Consider the following 18,225-nt stretch of genomic DNA (forward strand, 5'->3'; position numbering starts at 1 on the left):
GCAAAATAGGATTTAAATTTATGTGTGTTAATATTGCATCACAAATGCATTAAAATCTAATTTAAATTAATTCCGGATGTGGATGGATTGGTGGCATATGTCACGTATGTCTCTGTTAAGAGAGTTTGGTCGTCTCACTTATGTCGTTCAACTAATGGACTTGGAGAAGAAGAAATATATTACGAAATTTAAACAGTCATATGGATGACCATAAACAAATTACGCAACCAAAATACCAGATGCACTGAACATTGTATCTACACATAACAGCGAGCATATTTATTACAAGGATCTTTCAGTTAAATATCGAGGGGACGTGCTCATTTTAAAAATTATATAAAAAATATTGCGCTCTAATATATATAATATTTTGTAATCTAATATTTTATTTAACTTTTTGATGGACTATATTTATTATTATTATTTTTTGATAAACAAGATTTGAATCATTAATAAAAGTCATACAGCATCTATAAATACAATCAAAATTGGAGAGACGCGAAAAAATATCGCTGTTAAATCATTTTTTCTGGGAGATGCAACTAAGTGATTTGAAAATAGTTTAAATATATGTACTTGTTTTCACAAGATTGGTTTTCAGACTGCTCTAAACAATCTACTATAAATGCCATCCAGTAATAACCTTCAAATCTAAATCAAACCCATGAAAATCATGTCGATTTATAATCTCGGTCATATTGAATATCAAAACACACCAAAACAAAAATCAACTCTCACAAAGGAGAGACTAACAAAACTCAAATAAATCGCAAGAAAATGAAAAATAAAGAAATTGAGACTTTAATGATGAAAACCCTCTCAAAAATCTTTAATAGATGTTAGAGTTTTTGAGGGAGGGAGATAACCAGGAGTTTCTGATATTATGTTTTAACATTACTAATATATTATTGATTTTCAATATCATCAATATCTAATATATTAAAGTTATATATATTGTGTAATAGTTTTAACTAATAAGCACACATTACTTTGAAAATATAAATATTATTACAAAAAATGAGAACCATGTAGTATTGCCACCCATCGTAACGGGTCTCACGAGAATAGAGAAAGATCTTTTATAAATCCAAAAAATGTGACATGAATTACTTTTATTAAAATGCAACGAAAACCTTTTTTTAGTTAGGTGGATATATGGTCAAAAAGTAAGGAATGCATGTTTGCCATGATATATACATGGGAGAAGTAATGTAAACGATCACCAACTCCTCAGCGAAACCATTTTTCAAACAATTTATAAGTACTAATAAAAACGGTAGTAATATTTAATATGAAACATAAACTTGAGTTTCGAGGGACTTAATTTATTGTAAATCATTGTGTTACCGAATCCCAATCATCGACACAGTTACTTAACAACATATTTAAAATACTCAATCTTTTTTATACATTTGATTTTTTAATATATATATTTAAATATTTTAGTCATATAATCAATAATTATTATTCACTTGTAAGTTTATGAATAAATTATGTAATAGAAATTTTAATTCATAAAAATTTATTAATATTTAGTATACAATCAAAATACTTAAGTTTTGTAAGAAAAACCGAAATATGAAAAAAAGACGAAAGATTATTTAATTAACTATAAAATAAAGTTTGTCCTACATATCATTTAACTAGTTATATCATGAAATCAAGTTTTCTTTTAATATAGAGTTTATTAATTTTATATAATAATATATTACATATAAATCAAATTGAAGTGGCCACTTTTTCCTTTGTAGAGGACATGAGAAGTAAATTGAAATTGTTTGATCCGATAAAACGAAGTAACGAACAAACCGACCACATATCCTGTCGTGGAGGCAAAGATAGTACATGCAACTCGGCATCGGATTCCAAAGGATACAAATCAAACAATGAAATATAATAAATTTTTGGGTATTTATGCAAAATATGATTTTTTTTATTAATTATGCTTACAATTTTAGTGTCTTCTAAAAGTATTTATAAATATTGTTCGTTTTAATATATACAACCAAATGCCATTTCGTATATTTTACAAAAGCATATTATTTTATGGGTTAAATGACGTTTTGGTATACTTATACTATTGTACCATTCTATACAATAGTCTTTTCGTCAAGTTTCATTAAACAAACGTTAACTAATCCTAAATTAATCTAAAAAAAGTTAAAAACAAAAAGAATCTAAAAACAAAAGAAATATATACAAGAACCAATCTCCCAAGCAACGATTTCCTCCCACCACCAATATCCCCAGCATCTCCAACCACTCTTTCTTCGATCTCGACACTGAATCCGCCGCCTCCTTCTTCCCCGACTGCAACACCTCTCTCTACACTCTGATGGGCGTCTCTGCCATCCGTCCCATCATCTTCTATTCCCCGTGTCACTGCCGGAACGCCACGCTTCCGGAATACAACCCCCGCAAATCGAAAAGGATAAATATAAAAGCTGTTGTGGAGAGCCTTCTCAGGCACCGGAGTAGTGGGTGAGGTCGCCCGTGTAGTGACCAATAGCTCGGATCTTCCAAGCTCGACAAGTTTCTCAAGATCGAGCAGCGGTTCAGTGACAGCGCAATTTTTTCGATGGATGGGATGGGGATGGAGGTGGGGGGCTATGATCAGAGGTTAATGGTAATGGGAGAGTTTTGTTTGCGGATGGGAGGGTGTTGCCGCCGACGGTAGCGGCAGGGGAGGAGTGTTCGGTAGCAATGGGTTGTGTATATTCTCGGTTTCTTCGTCGGGGATTTGCAATTAAGGGAGTAGAGGATAGGATGAGGGAAGGAAAATAATGGATTTTTAATCAGAAAAAGCTAGTATAAATATTAACTAATGTTTTTTTTAACAGAATTTGACGGTAGGAGTATAGTATAGAACGTTAGAATAGTATAAGTGTACCAACCGGAAGTCAAAAGTATTTTGTGTTCCATCTGGAAAAGGCAAAACCACAAGTGTATCATTGAGAATTTTTCTTCAATTTTTATATAATATTGTATAATAAGTATATAAAACACGTGATGCAAACTGGGATTGATACTCTCAAGGTTTTGATGATGACACTAACAGCAAGCTAATAACATGAAACTGATATGTGTAAGCATGCTATCAAAGGTTATTTATGCGGACTAACAGTGTTTCAGGATGTTAGCATGATTATAGCTGTCAGCAAGCTTACAGGGATATTTTCAAGCTATCAGCAGGCTAACAGCGTGAACAGAGAAACAATCGGATAAAGATCAAAGTCTATTTTCTTGGAGATTTAATAGGAAACGACTTTGTAAGGATTCTAATATTTGTATATATCTTATATAAATATTAGAGCTCGGTTTTATAAAGAGTTTTCATTCAAAAACGTTTTCCTGACAAATAGGAGATTTTATCTCAAAGAATCTTATCTTTAACAAACTCCTATTTTGTTTCAAACGGGTTTTATTTTAAATACTTTACTGAGATGATTTCAAACGTGATTTATCTTTTACTCAGTAAACTTATGTCATCCAAACGTTCATTATTCAAATCAAATTTAAACGTGAGGTGGTTACCAAGATCGTTGGAAATTTGTTGGATTATGACCGTTAGTGTGATGTATTTATACTTGAGTGTGGTTTCGGTTTTAAGAACAAGGAGAACACACCAAGCTTTCTGAAATACAACTCTTTACATTGCTAAATCTTTTGTTGAGCTCTAGTACTTATATTCGTATATATATATCTATATTGAGAGTTCATAGTTTCGGTTGTATTACACTTATTCATTGTATTGTTCAAGGTGTAATGTTTTGTTGCTGTGTATCTAGCTTGTGAAACAAGGGAACAAGGGAACTAGTTAGCTAGAAGAATATACTTGGGAAGTATAGGTCTTGGTAGGCTTTTGGTTCGTGGTTCAGGGGTTTCAGCAGGCTGATAACAGGAACAAGGGAGAAAGGGAGTTATATTATTGAATCTTGTAATCGTTGACATTTCTTGATTAATAATATAATCTCTTACCAGTTGGTAGGGGACCAGGACGTAGACCATTAGGGTTAGGGGTCGAACCTGGCTAAAATTCTTGGTGTTGCTAGCATACTGCTTTACATTATCTGCATTGCATTCATCTTATTAGCAGGCTAACTGTTTACTCTGAAAATTAACAGCAGGCTGTCATTGACAGATTAATTATTTGGTAACTTATAAAAATCGGGTATATTAGCCATAACACCTATTCACCCCCCCCTCTAGGTGTGTAATTTCAGGGATGTGCGGATTTAGTGGCGGTTTGTTTCAACTAATGTTGTGTTTGGTTGGGAGGAATGAAATTTGTTAAGAATGGAATGATGAGAGAATGGAAAGAAGGTTGAATGGAATGATCAATTCAAAACTCTTGTTTGGTTCATTTTTTTTTATGATTGGAATGGAATGAACCATTCCATTCATTTGAGTTGTTTGGTTACTCAAAGGAATGGAATAGTAATTAATTATTTTTTAGCAAATTTTTTCATATAAAATTTTAACTTCAAGAATTTATAAATCAAATAGACAAATGAATTAATTTCATGTCAATAGCATACTTCACATTTCATTACACAAATTAGTAGTACCTAAATCAACTATAATAAATATTAAAAATTTACAAAAAAATCCAAACTTTGGCCACTACTAATTCTCCTTCATAATTTACAAATAAAATACAAAATTTCTCCAAGAAGAGGTGAAGATTTCGAACTATTACTAGCCCTCCCACTTCTCCAGCATGACCAAGTCCACTTTCCAAGCCAGCATCAGGGAATAAAGCAGTCTGCACAATATCAGAAATTTAAGATGAAGCCACATTCAGTCTAAGATGCAGGTTCAGTCTAATAGAAATTTTGACAAAAAGAGTGCTGTGAACTAGCATATAATACAAAGGTAAATTACCGGTGTTTACCCTTTTCGGTGTTGTGCTGCAATATAGTGAACAGGGTTTTTATACGGACGAAACTTTTAAGTTGCGACTAGGACAAAACTGTAGTGCCCATGCTCACATGGGGATAGGAACTAAATTAAATTACTCAAATTAATCAGAATTACGTAAAATCTAAGAACAATATAAAAAACGCATAACTACTCGATTAGCATAAGGAACCTTTGCTAGTCAGCTTTGGTGGTTATAACAAACGCATAACTACTCGATTAGCCATAAAAATGACATGACGCTTCTGTAACTATAAATTCCACCCTTTAGTGATGCATTATCAACTGTACATAGTATAGAATACCACACAAGTTATAGAGTCGCAATTTGAGGGAATATTTACAAGTATGACTGCTACCTCCTATTACTAAGCTATATGTTCATTATATTCTAACCATAAGGATCACAAAACAATTAAACAATTTGTTCAGGCAGTTCAAACAAAGACAAACAATTAGTACAAAACCAAAAAGTTTAGGTTCTTACATCATGAAATACAAAGACAGGGGCTGCCTAGCTTGGACGAAGAGACTGGAGTAGAAACTAGGAAGATATATGGGCTTTGAAAAAATGAGTAGAAATGTAATCTGAAAACAAATTAGCAAGAATGAAGAAAAGAGAGTTAAGACAGTGAAAACCAAATCCCATATAGCACTGCAATAGAAGCACCAGTTACAATATACAATAATCATGGTCCTAAAATATATGTCTCAAATAGCGAAATACAAAAGATTGATATACTCCAAAGAAAAAATATAACCGCTAATTAGACAGAATAAGTTGAGAGTCCTTTTGAGTTTGAGTCATTTAGTAAATCAGAACCGACTTTCACAAAAACAACACATCCTAATTAATGTAGTGAACTTCTCACTAATGACAAATTTATAGCATCATTTTATATCATTATTATACTGAGAAATTCTCAAATGGGCAAGTAGCTACAGAGCAAAACCATAGTACGAGACAACAATTGCAGGCCACAAGCCTGATTTTCGAGGGTTAACTCCATTACAGCCTTGGTTCAGGCGACACTGGAATCTAGGCTCTAGCTAATAACATAACATAATAACAGAGTTCTTTCAATGTGTGGTTACTTACTTAAAAGAGCTTTACACCTTGATGAACCAGCTTCTAGGCTCTAGCTAAGCAGCTCTGCTTATTAAAGACAGACGACATATTGAAAGAGTGTTAGAATTTAGTAGACAGAGACAGAAGAGATGAAGAAGAAGAACAGTAGTACACATACAATTTGGTAATTGTTTAAAGTAAGACTTGCATTCTTACTATTTACGCGTGGCATGAGTTTAGTTGACATAAAAATTCATATTGATAAACAGAATATGAAATAGATATATGAAATATGCTAAATCCCCATCCTGTATTTTCACAACAGAATCCGAGCATCCCTGCAGTGCTCATCCGCACCAATATCTTTTCTTTCTCTCCTCTTTTAGGAACAGGGGTCTTGCAACCCAGGTCTTAACTATATTTATATTAGCAAAGAAGAAACTTACAAGAAAGGGATGCTTCGTAGAAGCATCTTACCAAACAACAGTAGCCACTCACGCATCACAACAAAAAATTTTACGATACCATGATCCATCATCAATTTCTACAAGCAGGTGCTACTACTCCTACTCGTTTACACGACAACACAACACAACTTTTTTAGAGACTTTTTATCGAACACCTAATACACATTATTCGAACACAAACATATGACACGAAATCAATAGCGAAAACATACTTTCGAAAACGCAACTGCCTGATAAACAGATACATTAACACATAAATCAGCTAGATTAACAAATAATTCATCTAAATCAATCTACAGATTACACAATTTAGCAAGATTAATGAAACAAATTCAAATGGATCAAGCTCGAACCTGTATGCTTAGATTGATTTAGGTTTGAATATCATTGCAAATGATAAAAGGAATCGTTGAGATGCGTGGTTTGAAGATTCTAGCTGCTTTCCAGATTAAGGATTAGCTGAGTGTAGAGAGGGGGAGAGGCAGAAAAGGAAGAGAGAGATGCGAGGAAGAGAGAGAGGAGAGAGAGATGCGAGAGAGAGAGAGAGAGGCGGAGAGAGAGGCGAGAGAGAGGGAGAGGCGGAGAGAGAGGCGATAGAGAGAGGCGGAGAGAGATGCGTGAGAGAGGCGGAAAGCGTGAGTGAATGGAATGGGCCTAACCCGCACTTTCAAAAATGAATCGATTGTCTGGTTAGTTGATGGATTGGAATGAGCAAAAGGATGGACTATTCCATTCCTTTGGACCAACCAAACAGAATTTTTATTTTTGGAATGGAATGGCCCATTCCATTCTGGGCTAAACTGATTTCATTCATGCCAACCAAACAGAGTGTAAAAGCTTAAGCCGAAAAATGGAGGATTAGTGGCTGTTTGATTTAGTAGAAAAATGTTGATGCAAAGAAGATCAATACTTTTTTCAGTGTTTTATTTTTTTAGAATTTTGTTTTTTTTTTGATAAAATTAACTATAAATCATAAATTATCCCATGAATCACTTTTATTATCATACTTTTAATAACCCATAACTCACTAATAAATCAAAATTATCCAAACAGATTTTAAAAATTTACCAAATAAGTCATATTAGGTTTTAAATGATGTTATGACAGTCTTGTCATAAGTCTACCCAAACCGGCTCTTAGTCCTTGTTAGAATTAAAGTTTTTATAACGACACAGATGCTAACTTCTCATAGTAATCCCTTTTGGACAAAGATTAATTTTCTTTGCATTAGCATTTTTTTATATTTTTCAAAAAACATTAACATTTCATTTGATAATTAGTAAGAAAATCGATCGGACCCAATTCATGAAATTTCAATAAAATGGTAGTTTTGGGTGTTATTTGTTGACCTATCTCCCTCATAATTTGTTTTGTTAAAAATTCTAGCTCAGTGTGTTCCTAATCATAACAAATATTTCTCAACGTTACAAATATCACACACGCACATGTTCCAAATGTAAAACTTGCCACCAGGAAACACATACAAGCTTAAGCCATGAACGGCATCATGCTTCCATTTCTCGTATATTGCTACTTACTTTACATCTTCCTCAGATCATCTATTCTTTCTCTCTTCCTACTCGTTCGTTATACACTAAGCCAGTTCTGTGGCTTGTTTTCGTCTCGTGTCGACGATGCCGTTTCTCTCTACAAAGGCACTCTCATTCATGAACGTCGCCGGCCTGTTGGCCGTTCTTTCAAATCTTCGGTCCGCTACGCTCTTATTGACCTAGACCGCTCATCGTGCATACCACCCAACCACTTGTCTGCTAAAGAAGCTCGGTCTATTGCCCAAACAAACGGACCAGTGTAAGTATAAATTCATGTTTGTGCTTGATACTTTTAATTTGTTACCGCTATGGTTGGAGTTGAATTCGGCTAATGTGATTTCTTGCATGCGGTTCAGGCTTCTACTGACGGTCCCTCCGAGCGTTGGATATCAACGAAGTCCAGTGACATTGTATTATTGCTATGATCTTAATGAATCTTCAGCTAATATATTGAAAAATTGCATCGCTGAGGTATGTAGTTTGGAACTAGATTTTGCATGTGTAGTAGAATAACTAGCAACATATTCCACCAAAAGTAGACATAAATTCAAGTCTTTGCTTCCTTTTTATTCCTTTAGTCACAATAATGCACTGCTTGCTTAACCTGATTAGTACTGATCATCAAATTCAAAACACCGCAAGAAAAACATTTATTTTCCACCGCCATATTCGGATCAAAAATGACTATTTCTGACCGTTAATGATTGAATATTTTCACCGAGGACAGAGATGGTCAAATATAAACTAATCAAATTAGCTAAACAAAATAGATCTATAAAATTGCAAAAAATTGATATCATAAATTATCATAATACATTAGAGTGGTGTCAATCCAAGTTCCATATTCTATAGTCATCACTACAATAAAACAGTTAAATTTGACCGCCAATTCCGGTCAAATTCCATTAAAAGAAGTTTATCTTCAATATAACAAGTCAAACATTTACATCAGGATGAGGCCTTCGAAAAAGAATCCAAAAATAATTACGTTTGAGGTTGGTCAGTGCTCAAAACGGAAAATATCATTTTAATATGAAATTAACGGATGTTGCATGCCTGCGAGTGGTGGCAGAGAGAAATAAAAATTTTATTGGTATAAATGGCAGATATCAACTGCATATATATTAGATAAGTGGTAACTAATAATATGGTGCTGCAATCTTGTTTCAGGTAACAAACAGCCCATGGGGTGAACAGTTACGATTTGTTTTCAACCCTCATTCTGATCATATTGCCAAATCACTTCACGTCAGCCCCTTTATGGTAAGTAATACATAATTATATTTTCAATCCACAATGTTATCACACTGCCAAATTATCACTAAACTATCAGCAGTTCGTTTGTCCGCTTTTGTCATACCAAGTGAAAAAAATATGTAGAACATGCTTAATCTTACAAGAAAAGCTAATTACAAATTACAGGACATGCTTGGGGACTGGCATTTGAAAACAAAGGCCCCGGGGAATAGTTTGTCACTCACAATTGCAGTTAAACACCCTGTTTTGGGTAATTACTTTACAACATCCTTGACTGCTAAAAAGCTCTTAATCACATCAAATGTTGATTATGAATTCTTCTTCTGGCTTATGCCGCATAAGGGTGCAATTCAAACGTATTTGCAAGTAAGTCGTTCCTATATTTTTACATACACGTCTCTGTTTTCAGTTTATCAAACCCTTATATATCTCATATAAGTTTATTGTGTATTTTGGGAGTTATGACATTGCATGATAATTTTTGAGCGAACAAGAAGTCTCACGTAAGGAGTTATATCTCAGTCTTTTCAGCTCCTGTCAAGTGTTCAATTTTTCCAACATCCAAAATATAAAAACCCAGGATTTACTGAAGAAAATTTGAAGGCTGCCAAAGGTCTTGGATGCTGCATGGCTTTTTCTGGGAATTCACATAATAATCCTCAAATTGATAGACATGAGCGCTGGTGTTCTTTTAAGCAAGCAAAGTGGCCATGGAACTGAAAACGTGTGGAAAAATAATTTCATTACTGTTTTTACATGTTTTCTTTACACTAATAAAAGGATGAGTCTCCGGCAAAGAAAAAAAAAATAAAAGGACGAGTCTTTTCTTTTGAAGATAAAACTACAGACAGAGTTTTCCAACTGTGTTTTCAATAAAAGTTTGTTCTCAGTGAAACAATACAATTGTTTATGTAGACGATCCTTGGATAAAGATAAAAAGGTATTTCATATTTGTTTTGTTTTACGCACCACTAGCACATGCAAGTCACGGCTTGTCTTGATTTAATATCGTTCATTCGAGAAAATACTTGTGTGTCTGTATATCCTGATCATATGATCCTAACAATTGAATTATTACCTCCAGATAAATCTGAGATATTGGACAGTTTTGTTAACTCATTTTTCTGTGGTGTGTTTATATGCACACAATAAACATAAAATTTGATAGTTTTTCATGTTTTGATTGGCTTACATCTCTTTAATAATTTCCGCGCTTAGCATATACACAAATCCTTTCTTAAATTACAATTATTGTTTGGGCTTCAAAATCGTTGGAAATGCACAGCAATAATTAGCGTTAATAATAAGTCAGTTACATAACACGATTAACAAAAGAAGGTGAAGCCCCTAGTTAACAAAGCAATTAATTAATGATAGAAAATAAATTAATAAAAGACTGTATAAAACCAGACTAAGAAAAAAAAAATATCATCATTACAAAAAGAACGGGTAAATTTGACGTAATAAATTTAACGATATCTAAATTTAATTGCTAGCAATCAAATTTAATGTCAAACTCATATACTAAATGCTTAAAAATATGATATTTAAGGCCTATGGACGGTGAAACTTTGACATGCAGAATAACTTTATCCATAATATTAATATTTTAATATATTTATTATAAATTTAAATATATTAAATTTTGACTAAAATTCTGATTCTAATTTTTTCGATTATTCAAATATATTATTTGGTTAAAACTAAAAATTCAAATAATAAATATATTTTCAAATAGGACACATTAAAATTTTAAATATATTTCCACTTTACAAGATTAACCCAACTCTCATCTAATTCAAACATCACTTTTATAAATGTAAATATATAAATTATAATGAGGTAAACTTTATGGCTCAAAAATTTGTTGCCCGACTCTCCTGCCCATTCTCCATGCGTCTCCCAATTCTCGTATGTACTATAATTATTTTTTTGCATAATAAAAAATAAATGTAAGTTTACATGTATTTTTATTATTCTCTCTTTGGTTTTAATTATTTCCTATTGTAATATGATTTATTAGTAATATCTTTATATTCATTTTTTAGTTATACCAAAATTAAATATTGATTTATATTCGAGTAATTAATTGATTAATTTTAAAATACTTAGGATTTTAGTTTTGCGAAAAATCTTTATTTCCTGTTCAAGCGAGCATCGAAAGCAACATAATACTAGATCGATATAGGTGCAAATTTAGGAATCAGAATGAAATTGAACCCGTATTGTTGAATTTCAAAATTAGGAAGTGGGATTGCATTCCATGATTCTCCAACTGATAGACAATCTGTATGTTAGAAATGATTAAAAAGAAAATATATAATTTACTATATATTTCATTAAATATAATAAAGGGACATTTAAAATTGATCAAATTTATAGCACTCAAGTAATGTTATTTCATTAAAAATTGTACCTTTATTTTTGTAATAAAATTACATAAATGAAGTCTTCATAATTAATATTTTAATTCATATATATATTGATAAAATTATTTTTATTTAAAAATTAAGATTCGATGTATGGGTTGGGAGTGCCTAGTGGTAAAGCCATACTTTAGTCGTCTCCAGGATCTTGGTTCGACTCTTACCTATATCAAAAATTCAGGTATCGAATAGATACTATGGTTATAAAATAGTTTAATAAAAAAAACAACGCTGCTAACCACACATAAATAAGATATGATGGGACTACTCTAATATTTATGTCTAGTCCCCTCATGTTTGGCGACCGTCCCTGCACAACGAACATCTTTAAGGTAGTTTGATTTCGACCACTAAATCAAACGTATGATATGATATACGATACTTGAAACTTATATCAACCTAACAGATTTATTATGCGGCCTGTATTCACTACGCGGCAAAATATGTTTTACAGAGTTATTATGTTCCTTATCATGACAAAATTTCTCAACGTTATAAAATCACATATCCCCATGTTCTGAAATGTAATACTTCCCACCAGGAAACATACAAGCTTAAGACATCAACGGCATCATGCTTCCATTTTTCGTATTTTGCTACTTACTTTGCATCTTACTCAAATCATCTATTCTTTCTCTCGTTCTTCTGGTCCGATATACCCTAAGCCAGTTCTGTGGCTTGTTTTCCTCTCGTGTCGACGACACCGTTTCTCTCTACACAGGCACTCTCATTCATCAACGTCGCCGGCCTGTTGGCCATTCTTTCCAATCTTCGGTTCGCTACGCTCTTATTGACCTAGACCGCTCATCCTCCATACCACCCAACCACTTATCTGCTAAAGAAGCTCGGTCTATTGCGGAAACGAACGGACCAGTGTAAGTATAAATTTATGTTTATGCATGATACTTTTTAATTTGTTACCGCTTGGAGTCGAATTCGGCTAATGAGATTTCTTGCATGCGGTTCAGGCTTCTATTGACAGTCCCTCCGAGCGTTGGATATCAACGAAGTCCAGTGACATTGTATTATTGCTATGATCGTAATGAATCTTCGGCTAATATATTGAAAAATTGCATCGCTGAGGTATGTATTTTGGAACTAGATTTTGCATGTGCATGCAGTAGAGTAGCTAGCAAAGTATTTCAAAGAAGTAAACATAATTCATAGGTCTCTGCTTCTTTTTTAATTTCTTTAGAGCAAGTCCAGTAAGTTAGGTAAATGAGCTCCTAAACTCATATTTAGGCAATGTATCAAAAAAGAGGTACTTCAACACTATTCTCCTGATTACCTAAGTCACTAGCACATCCTCAAAATCTTCTCGTCATTATCTATTTTTAGGTAACCTCCAACCATTACCTATTCCCTCCTTTTCTTCTTTATCTCTCTCAAATTTTTTATTAAAATAATAATAGAGGAATAAATATAGGGTTTGCTATTGGAGTTTGACACTCAAAGTAGATTACCTAGATCACTACGACTCACTAGTATTCTTTATTTTATATTATTAATAAGTGATGAGATAGGTAATCTGTTGAATTTGCTCTTAGTTAGAATAGTGCACTATGCTTACTTATCATGATTACTGATCATCAATTTAAAAATAACTGTATAAACTTTAACAAAACAAAATAGATCTAAAATAGTAATTGGCACTTTGCATCCATAAGTCCTTTATGATTTTGATCTCAAATAAAATTTATTGTCGATACGCATCCGAATGTTTAAAAACACTTCGATATATATGCACCTCTATGACCTTATTCCGTCAAGTTGACTGTAAAATTAACAGCTGCAGGGATAAAACAGTAACTCTGTATGAAAAGAATCAGTAGAAGGGAATCTACAAAATTACTATTTTACCCCTGCAGCCGTTAATTTTAACAATCAACTTGACGGAATATAGTACTCAAAGGGGTGCATATCGAAACGCTTTTTAAACATTATGGTGCGTATTGACAAGAAATTTTATTCGATACCAAACTAAAAAGACGGTTAAACTCATGAGGGACAAAATGTAAATTACTCTCTATAAAATTAAAAAAAAACATAATCTAATAAACAGTTAATTGCTCGTAGCCTTACACTTAAGGCTAAAATCAGTTTAACATACAAATTTTTGAAAATTGTATTTCGCAACTTATTATTATTTTGTGTGCTGCATTTTGCATTTTTTCCGTCAAGTTAACCCTGTTAAAAAATTGAGGGGAATTAAGGTATTAAAATACTTAAAATATAAACCCACTGATCGTGAGTTAATTAGACAGTAAGTTGATGACACTTCCAACGGCGTCATAAAATCCATCTTTATCTGAGCGACTCAAACTTCTTTCAATCAAGAAGAAGTGATCTTGCAGTTCAGTCAACAGTTTAGTCTCTCTACCGAACTCTTCTTTCGACTTTTACATTTGTAATGTAACTTCAAGCTATATATATGCATACGCAAGCCTAGTGGAGAAGCAAAATAGGATCAGTATGCCAAACTTAAACTACAGAGTAGTAATCCACGTCAGGTGAGACCAACTATCTTGCCTAATCAAAATTTGAGTGACCAGATAATTTAGGTTGTACCTCTGCGAAACTGTAACAATAGTATCCGGACAGGTCTCCGATCACCAAATTATACAGACTTTTCACGACACACTGCTCCCGCATCATTTCTATAATAGAGAACCAAAATTAAGAAAACATTAGGATTAGTACACATTTAGGACATATATTGTTAAATAGGAAAAAACCCCTTAAAATATGTTATTCTCATATTACCCCTATTTAATTAATTTAAACGTCGATATTTAACGGAGGTTGAGGGAGAGGATGTAGAATGGAGCACGCAAAATAGCAATGGATCGCGAAAACAAACAATATCACATCAACGTGGAGTTGATCGGTGTTGCAAGATTAAGATCCATCAACACTTCACTTTAATTACGCTCTCTCACTCTCTTCTCTCTCCGAATTTTAAAAAAGGGTAGTGTTAGGTGCACATAATTGTGTACATAAAATTTGTACATAATGATGTGGCAATTGAGGTGGAGTGTTTTAATTGGAGTGGTTGATTTAAATACAGGGGGCCCATTCCAATTAAAACCTCCTACATGTCATTATGTACAAAATTTGGTACACAATTATGTGCACCAAACATTTTCCTTTAAAAAAGATATCTTTCAATTGGCTAGAATCCCTCTTTTTTCCCATCCAGTTCCTCCACCACCGCGAACCAAGTGCGCGTGCACACATGTATATGTTATATATGTTCTAAGTAATATGGTGCTCAAATTTTGTTTCAGGCAACAAACAGCCCATGGGGCGAACAGTTACGATTTGTTTTCAACCCTCATTCTGATCATATTTCCAAATCACTTCACGTCAGCCCCTTCATGGTAAGTGATACATAAATATATTTTAAATCCACAATGTTATCACACTGCCAAATGATCACTACACTGTCAGCAGTTTGTTTTAGCTTTTGTCATCCCAAGTGAAAAAAAATATGTAGAACATGCTTAATTATCTAACAATAAAAGCTTAAAATATTACAGGACATGCTCGGGGACTGGCATTTGAAAACAAGGGCCCCGGGGAATAGTTTGTCACTCACAATTTCAGTTAAACACCCCGTTTTGGGTAATTACTTTACAACATCCTTGACTGCTAAAAAACTCTTAACCACATCTAATGTTGATTATGAATTCTTCTTCTGGCTTATGCCGCATAAGGGTGCAATTCAAACGTATTTGCAAGTAAGTCGTTCCTATATTTTTACCTACATTTCTCTGTTTTCAGTTTATCAAACCCTTATATATCTTATATACCTCTCTACGAGCACATTGCTAACGTTCACGGTTTGCAAGTATTTTGAGGTTTCTATAAAATATAATTTCATAATTTTTTTTTAATTTTTTAATTCTGTGAATAAAAGTTTAAACGTCAAATTTTTATTCAGGAAAAACAAATGATATTATGAAATTATATTTCATAGAAGTCTCAAAATACGTGTCAAAAAATAACGTAAACAACATGCGGGGATGAAGGCAGTATAAATTTATTGTGTATTTTGGGAGTTATGACATTGCATGATAATTTTTGAGCGAACAAGAGTCTCACGTGAGAAGTTATATCTCAGTCTTTTCAGCTGCTGTCAACTGTTCAATTTTTCGAACATCCAAAATATAAAAACCCAGAATTTACCGAAGAAAATTTGAAGGCTGCCAGAGGTCGTGGATGCTGCATGGCTTTTTCTGGGAATTCAAATAATAATCCTCAAATTGATGGACATGAGCGCTGGTGTTCTTTTAAGCAAGCAAAGTGGCCATGGAACTGAAAACGTGTGGAAAAATAATTTCATTACTGTTTTTACATGTTTTCTTTACACTAATAAAAGGATGAGTCTTTAATTTCTTGTGAATACAGAAAGAGTTTTCCAACTGTCTAGGACAATAAAAGTTTGTACTCTGTGAAACAAGACAATAGTCTATGTAGACGATTTTTTTTTTTTTTTGACAGAATCTATGTAGATGATATTTGGATAAGGATAAAAAGGTATTTCATATTTGTTTTGTTTTAGGCACTAGTAGCACATGTAACGTTCGATGTCACGACTTGTCTTGATTTAATCTCGTTCATTCGAGAAAATACATGTTTGTATATATCCTAATCATATGATCCTAGCAATTGATTTATTACCTCGGGAAAAATCTGAGATATTGGACAGTATTGTTAGAATTTCGGAGAAATATTGTTTGGGGTTCAAGATCAGTGGAAATGCTCGCATACAATCAATCAGCATAAACTTCTATAAATTTGGTGCATTTTCATTGGTTTTCTAATCATAAATTTGGATGCCCCTTCCATTTAAACTAATTTCACCAATTAAAATACACCAAACTCATCAAATTAATGTTTATTGTGTGCAACCAAAAAAATTCATTAATCATTAATAAAATATTGTACAAATCGAGACAAGAAAAGTACCATCATTAAAAAAAAGGATAAATTTGACCGACTAAAATTCATGACATCTAGATTTGATTGCTAGCAGTCAAATTTAATGTCAAACTCGTATAATAACCGGTAAAGATTAAATATGACTGTGTAAATTTTTGACCGATTTTAAATTTTAGCAGTCAACTTAATAATGGTCAAATTTTATAAAAGTTACTTGCAAAAATAGGGCCTCCAAAAAATTAAATGATGACGTCATCATATATGACCTTTCCTCAATCAAATTTAAGTTTTTTTTTTTTGACGAACAATAAGATTTTATTGAACATAAAACATAAGAACACAGTCGGGACAAACCCCCAAACTGACAACTACAATCTGATTGTGAAATAAAAATCGAGTTAAACAAATAGCCGCTTTGTTTTCAGATTGCTTAACAGATAGAATATAAATATTCTTGATAATAAAAATGATTACAAAAGTTTCTCGAGCAATCTAGTCGACATCAACATCACTGAAAATAGTGGAATCACAATTGACCTGCGCACATAAAAAACCGGTGATAGAACATTGTTCATATCCATCCGCACCAACTGAGGTTGGGGGTACAGATGCCCCATATATTGAACAATCCTTTGTTATGCGAGGTGAGCTCTCGTGATAAGTACCACAATTCCAGATTTGAAGCGGGTTGCCCAGATCTCCCAATACACCGTAAAAATCATTCTTCACGCAACATGACAACGAATCAAAAACGCAATAAGACATACACCCAAAAATTGGGGACAATCATCAACAACCCAAAAAAATGGGTACGGTAACAAGATCACACCCAAAAGGATTTAGATCTCAATTTTATTGAAAACTATTATAATAGAAATTAAAAATATAGAAATGGAGGAAACGGGATGAGAGGATGGATGGGATGGATGTGGTTTTGATGGAAGAAGGAGGCGGTGAAAGATGGATGATAATTATGAATGGCGGCCGACTCTCATTAGGGTTTTGAGAGAAACTTCTTGCTTGGTATTTCAATCAAATTTAAGTTAATTTAAGTTTGAGCGGCAAATTTCTTGCGCAAAGCATTGAAAAAGTTTTGATCATATACTTAGATTGATTTATGTACCGCGACTAGTGCGTTATAACAGCCGATTTATATTTGAAAATTTCCAAAGTCTAAGGTTTGAAAGATGTAATGAATATATTAAAATTGTGTGTGTTTATGATTCTATGAAGTTTACGATATATATACATATAGACACACAGATATAAAGTCTAACTCCAATAAAAACTTCTTTATTTTAGAAACTAAAAACCAAACTGGAATATCACTAAATCTTGAAGCAAATACCAGTAGGGTTAAAAATGAGGCGGGTTCGGGGCGGGGACTTCATTTCCCAGCCCCGCCCCATATATATATTTCCTGCCCCGTCCCCGCCTCATTCCCTGCGGGGATTTATTTTTAATCCCCATCCCCGCCCCACCAGGGATTTAATATAATTTCGCCCCGCCCCGTCCCGCCCCGCTGCTATAATATTACACTTTAAATAATTACTTTAAAATTCAGTAATTTTTTCTTCAGAATTTAATAAAAA

At 33.2% G+C, this 18,225-nt stretch overlaps 2 protein-coding genes and 1 long non-coding RNA gene across 3 annotated transcripts; 2 read left to right on the top strand and 1 right to left on the bottom strand.

Moving 5' to 3' along the window:
- Positions 1-5,406: 5,406 nt before the first annotated feature.
- On the bottom strand, positions 5,407-7,189 carry LOC135148405 (uncharacterized). Its single transcript, XR_010286576.1, has 3 exons — positions 6,810-7,189; positions 6,020-6,073; positions 5,407-5,508 (listed from the first exon to the last, which is right to left on the bottom strand). It is a non-coding gene; the product is annotated as an uncharacterized LOC135148405 (long non-coding RNA).
- A 686-nt stretch (positions 7,190-7,875) lies between these two features.
- LOC108198897 (uncharacterized) lies at positions 7,876-10,366 on the top strand. The gene is made up of 5 exons (XM_017366669.2): positions 7,876-8,265; positions 8,363-8,477; positions 9,177-9,269; positions 9,429-9,629; positions 9,786-10,366. The coding sequence occupies exons 1-5, from the start codon at positions 7,952-7,954 to the stop codon at positions 9,981-9,983; spliced, it is 921 nt and encodes a 306-aa protein (XP_017222158.1). The 5' UTR covers positions 7,876-7,951; the 3' UTR covers positions 9,984-10,366.
- Positions 10,367-12,111: 1,745 nt separating this feature from the next.
- LOC108198907 (uncharacterized) lies at positions 12,112-16,252 on the top strand. The gene is made up of 5 exons (XM_017366677.2): positions 12,112-12,564; positions 12,658-12,772; positions 14,977-15,069; positions 15,229-15,429; positions 15,813-16,252. The coding sequence occupies exons 1-5, from the start codon at positions 12,263-12,265 to the stop codon at positions 16,008-16,010; spliced, it is 909 nt and encodes a 302-aa protein (XP_017222166.2). The 5' UTR covers positions 12,112-12,262; the 3' UTR covers positions 16,011-16,252.
- Positions 16,253-18,225: the final 1,973 nt, after the last annotated feature.

The sequence above is a fragment of the Daucus carota genome, chromosome 8, assembly GCF_001625215.2.
Source record: "Daucus carota subsp. sativus chromosome 8, DH1 v3.0, whole genome shotgun sequence".
NCBI classification, from domain to species: Eukaryota; Viridiplantae; Streptophyta; class Magnoliopsida; order Apiales; family Apiaceae; genus Daucus; species Daucus carota.

Coding starts and splice junctions, on each gene's coding strand:
- LOC108198897 (XM_017366669.2), top strand. CDS start 7,952: ATGAACGGCATCATGCTTCCATTTCTCGTATATTGCTACTTACTTTAC. Junction 8,266..8,362: donor GCCCAAACAAACGGACCAGT/GTAAGTATAAAT, acceptor CATGCGGTTCAG/GCTTCTACTGACGGTCCCTC. Junction 9,270..9,428: donor TTCACGTCAGCCCCTTTATG/GTAAGTAATACA, acceptor TACAAATTACAG/GACATGCTTGGGGACTGGCA.
- LOC108198907 (XM_017366677.2), top strand. CDS start 12,263: ATGCTTCCATTTTTCGTATTTTGCTACTTACTTTGCATCTTACTCAAA. Junction 15,070..15,228: donor TTCACGTCAGCCCCTTCATG/GTAAGTGATACA, acceptor AAAATATTACAG/GACATGCTCGGGGACTGGCA. Junction 15,430..15,812: donor CAATTCAAACGTATTTGCAA/GTAAGTCGTTCC, acceptor GTTATATCTCAG/TCTTTTCAGCTGCTGTCAAC.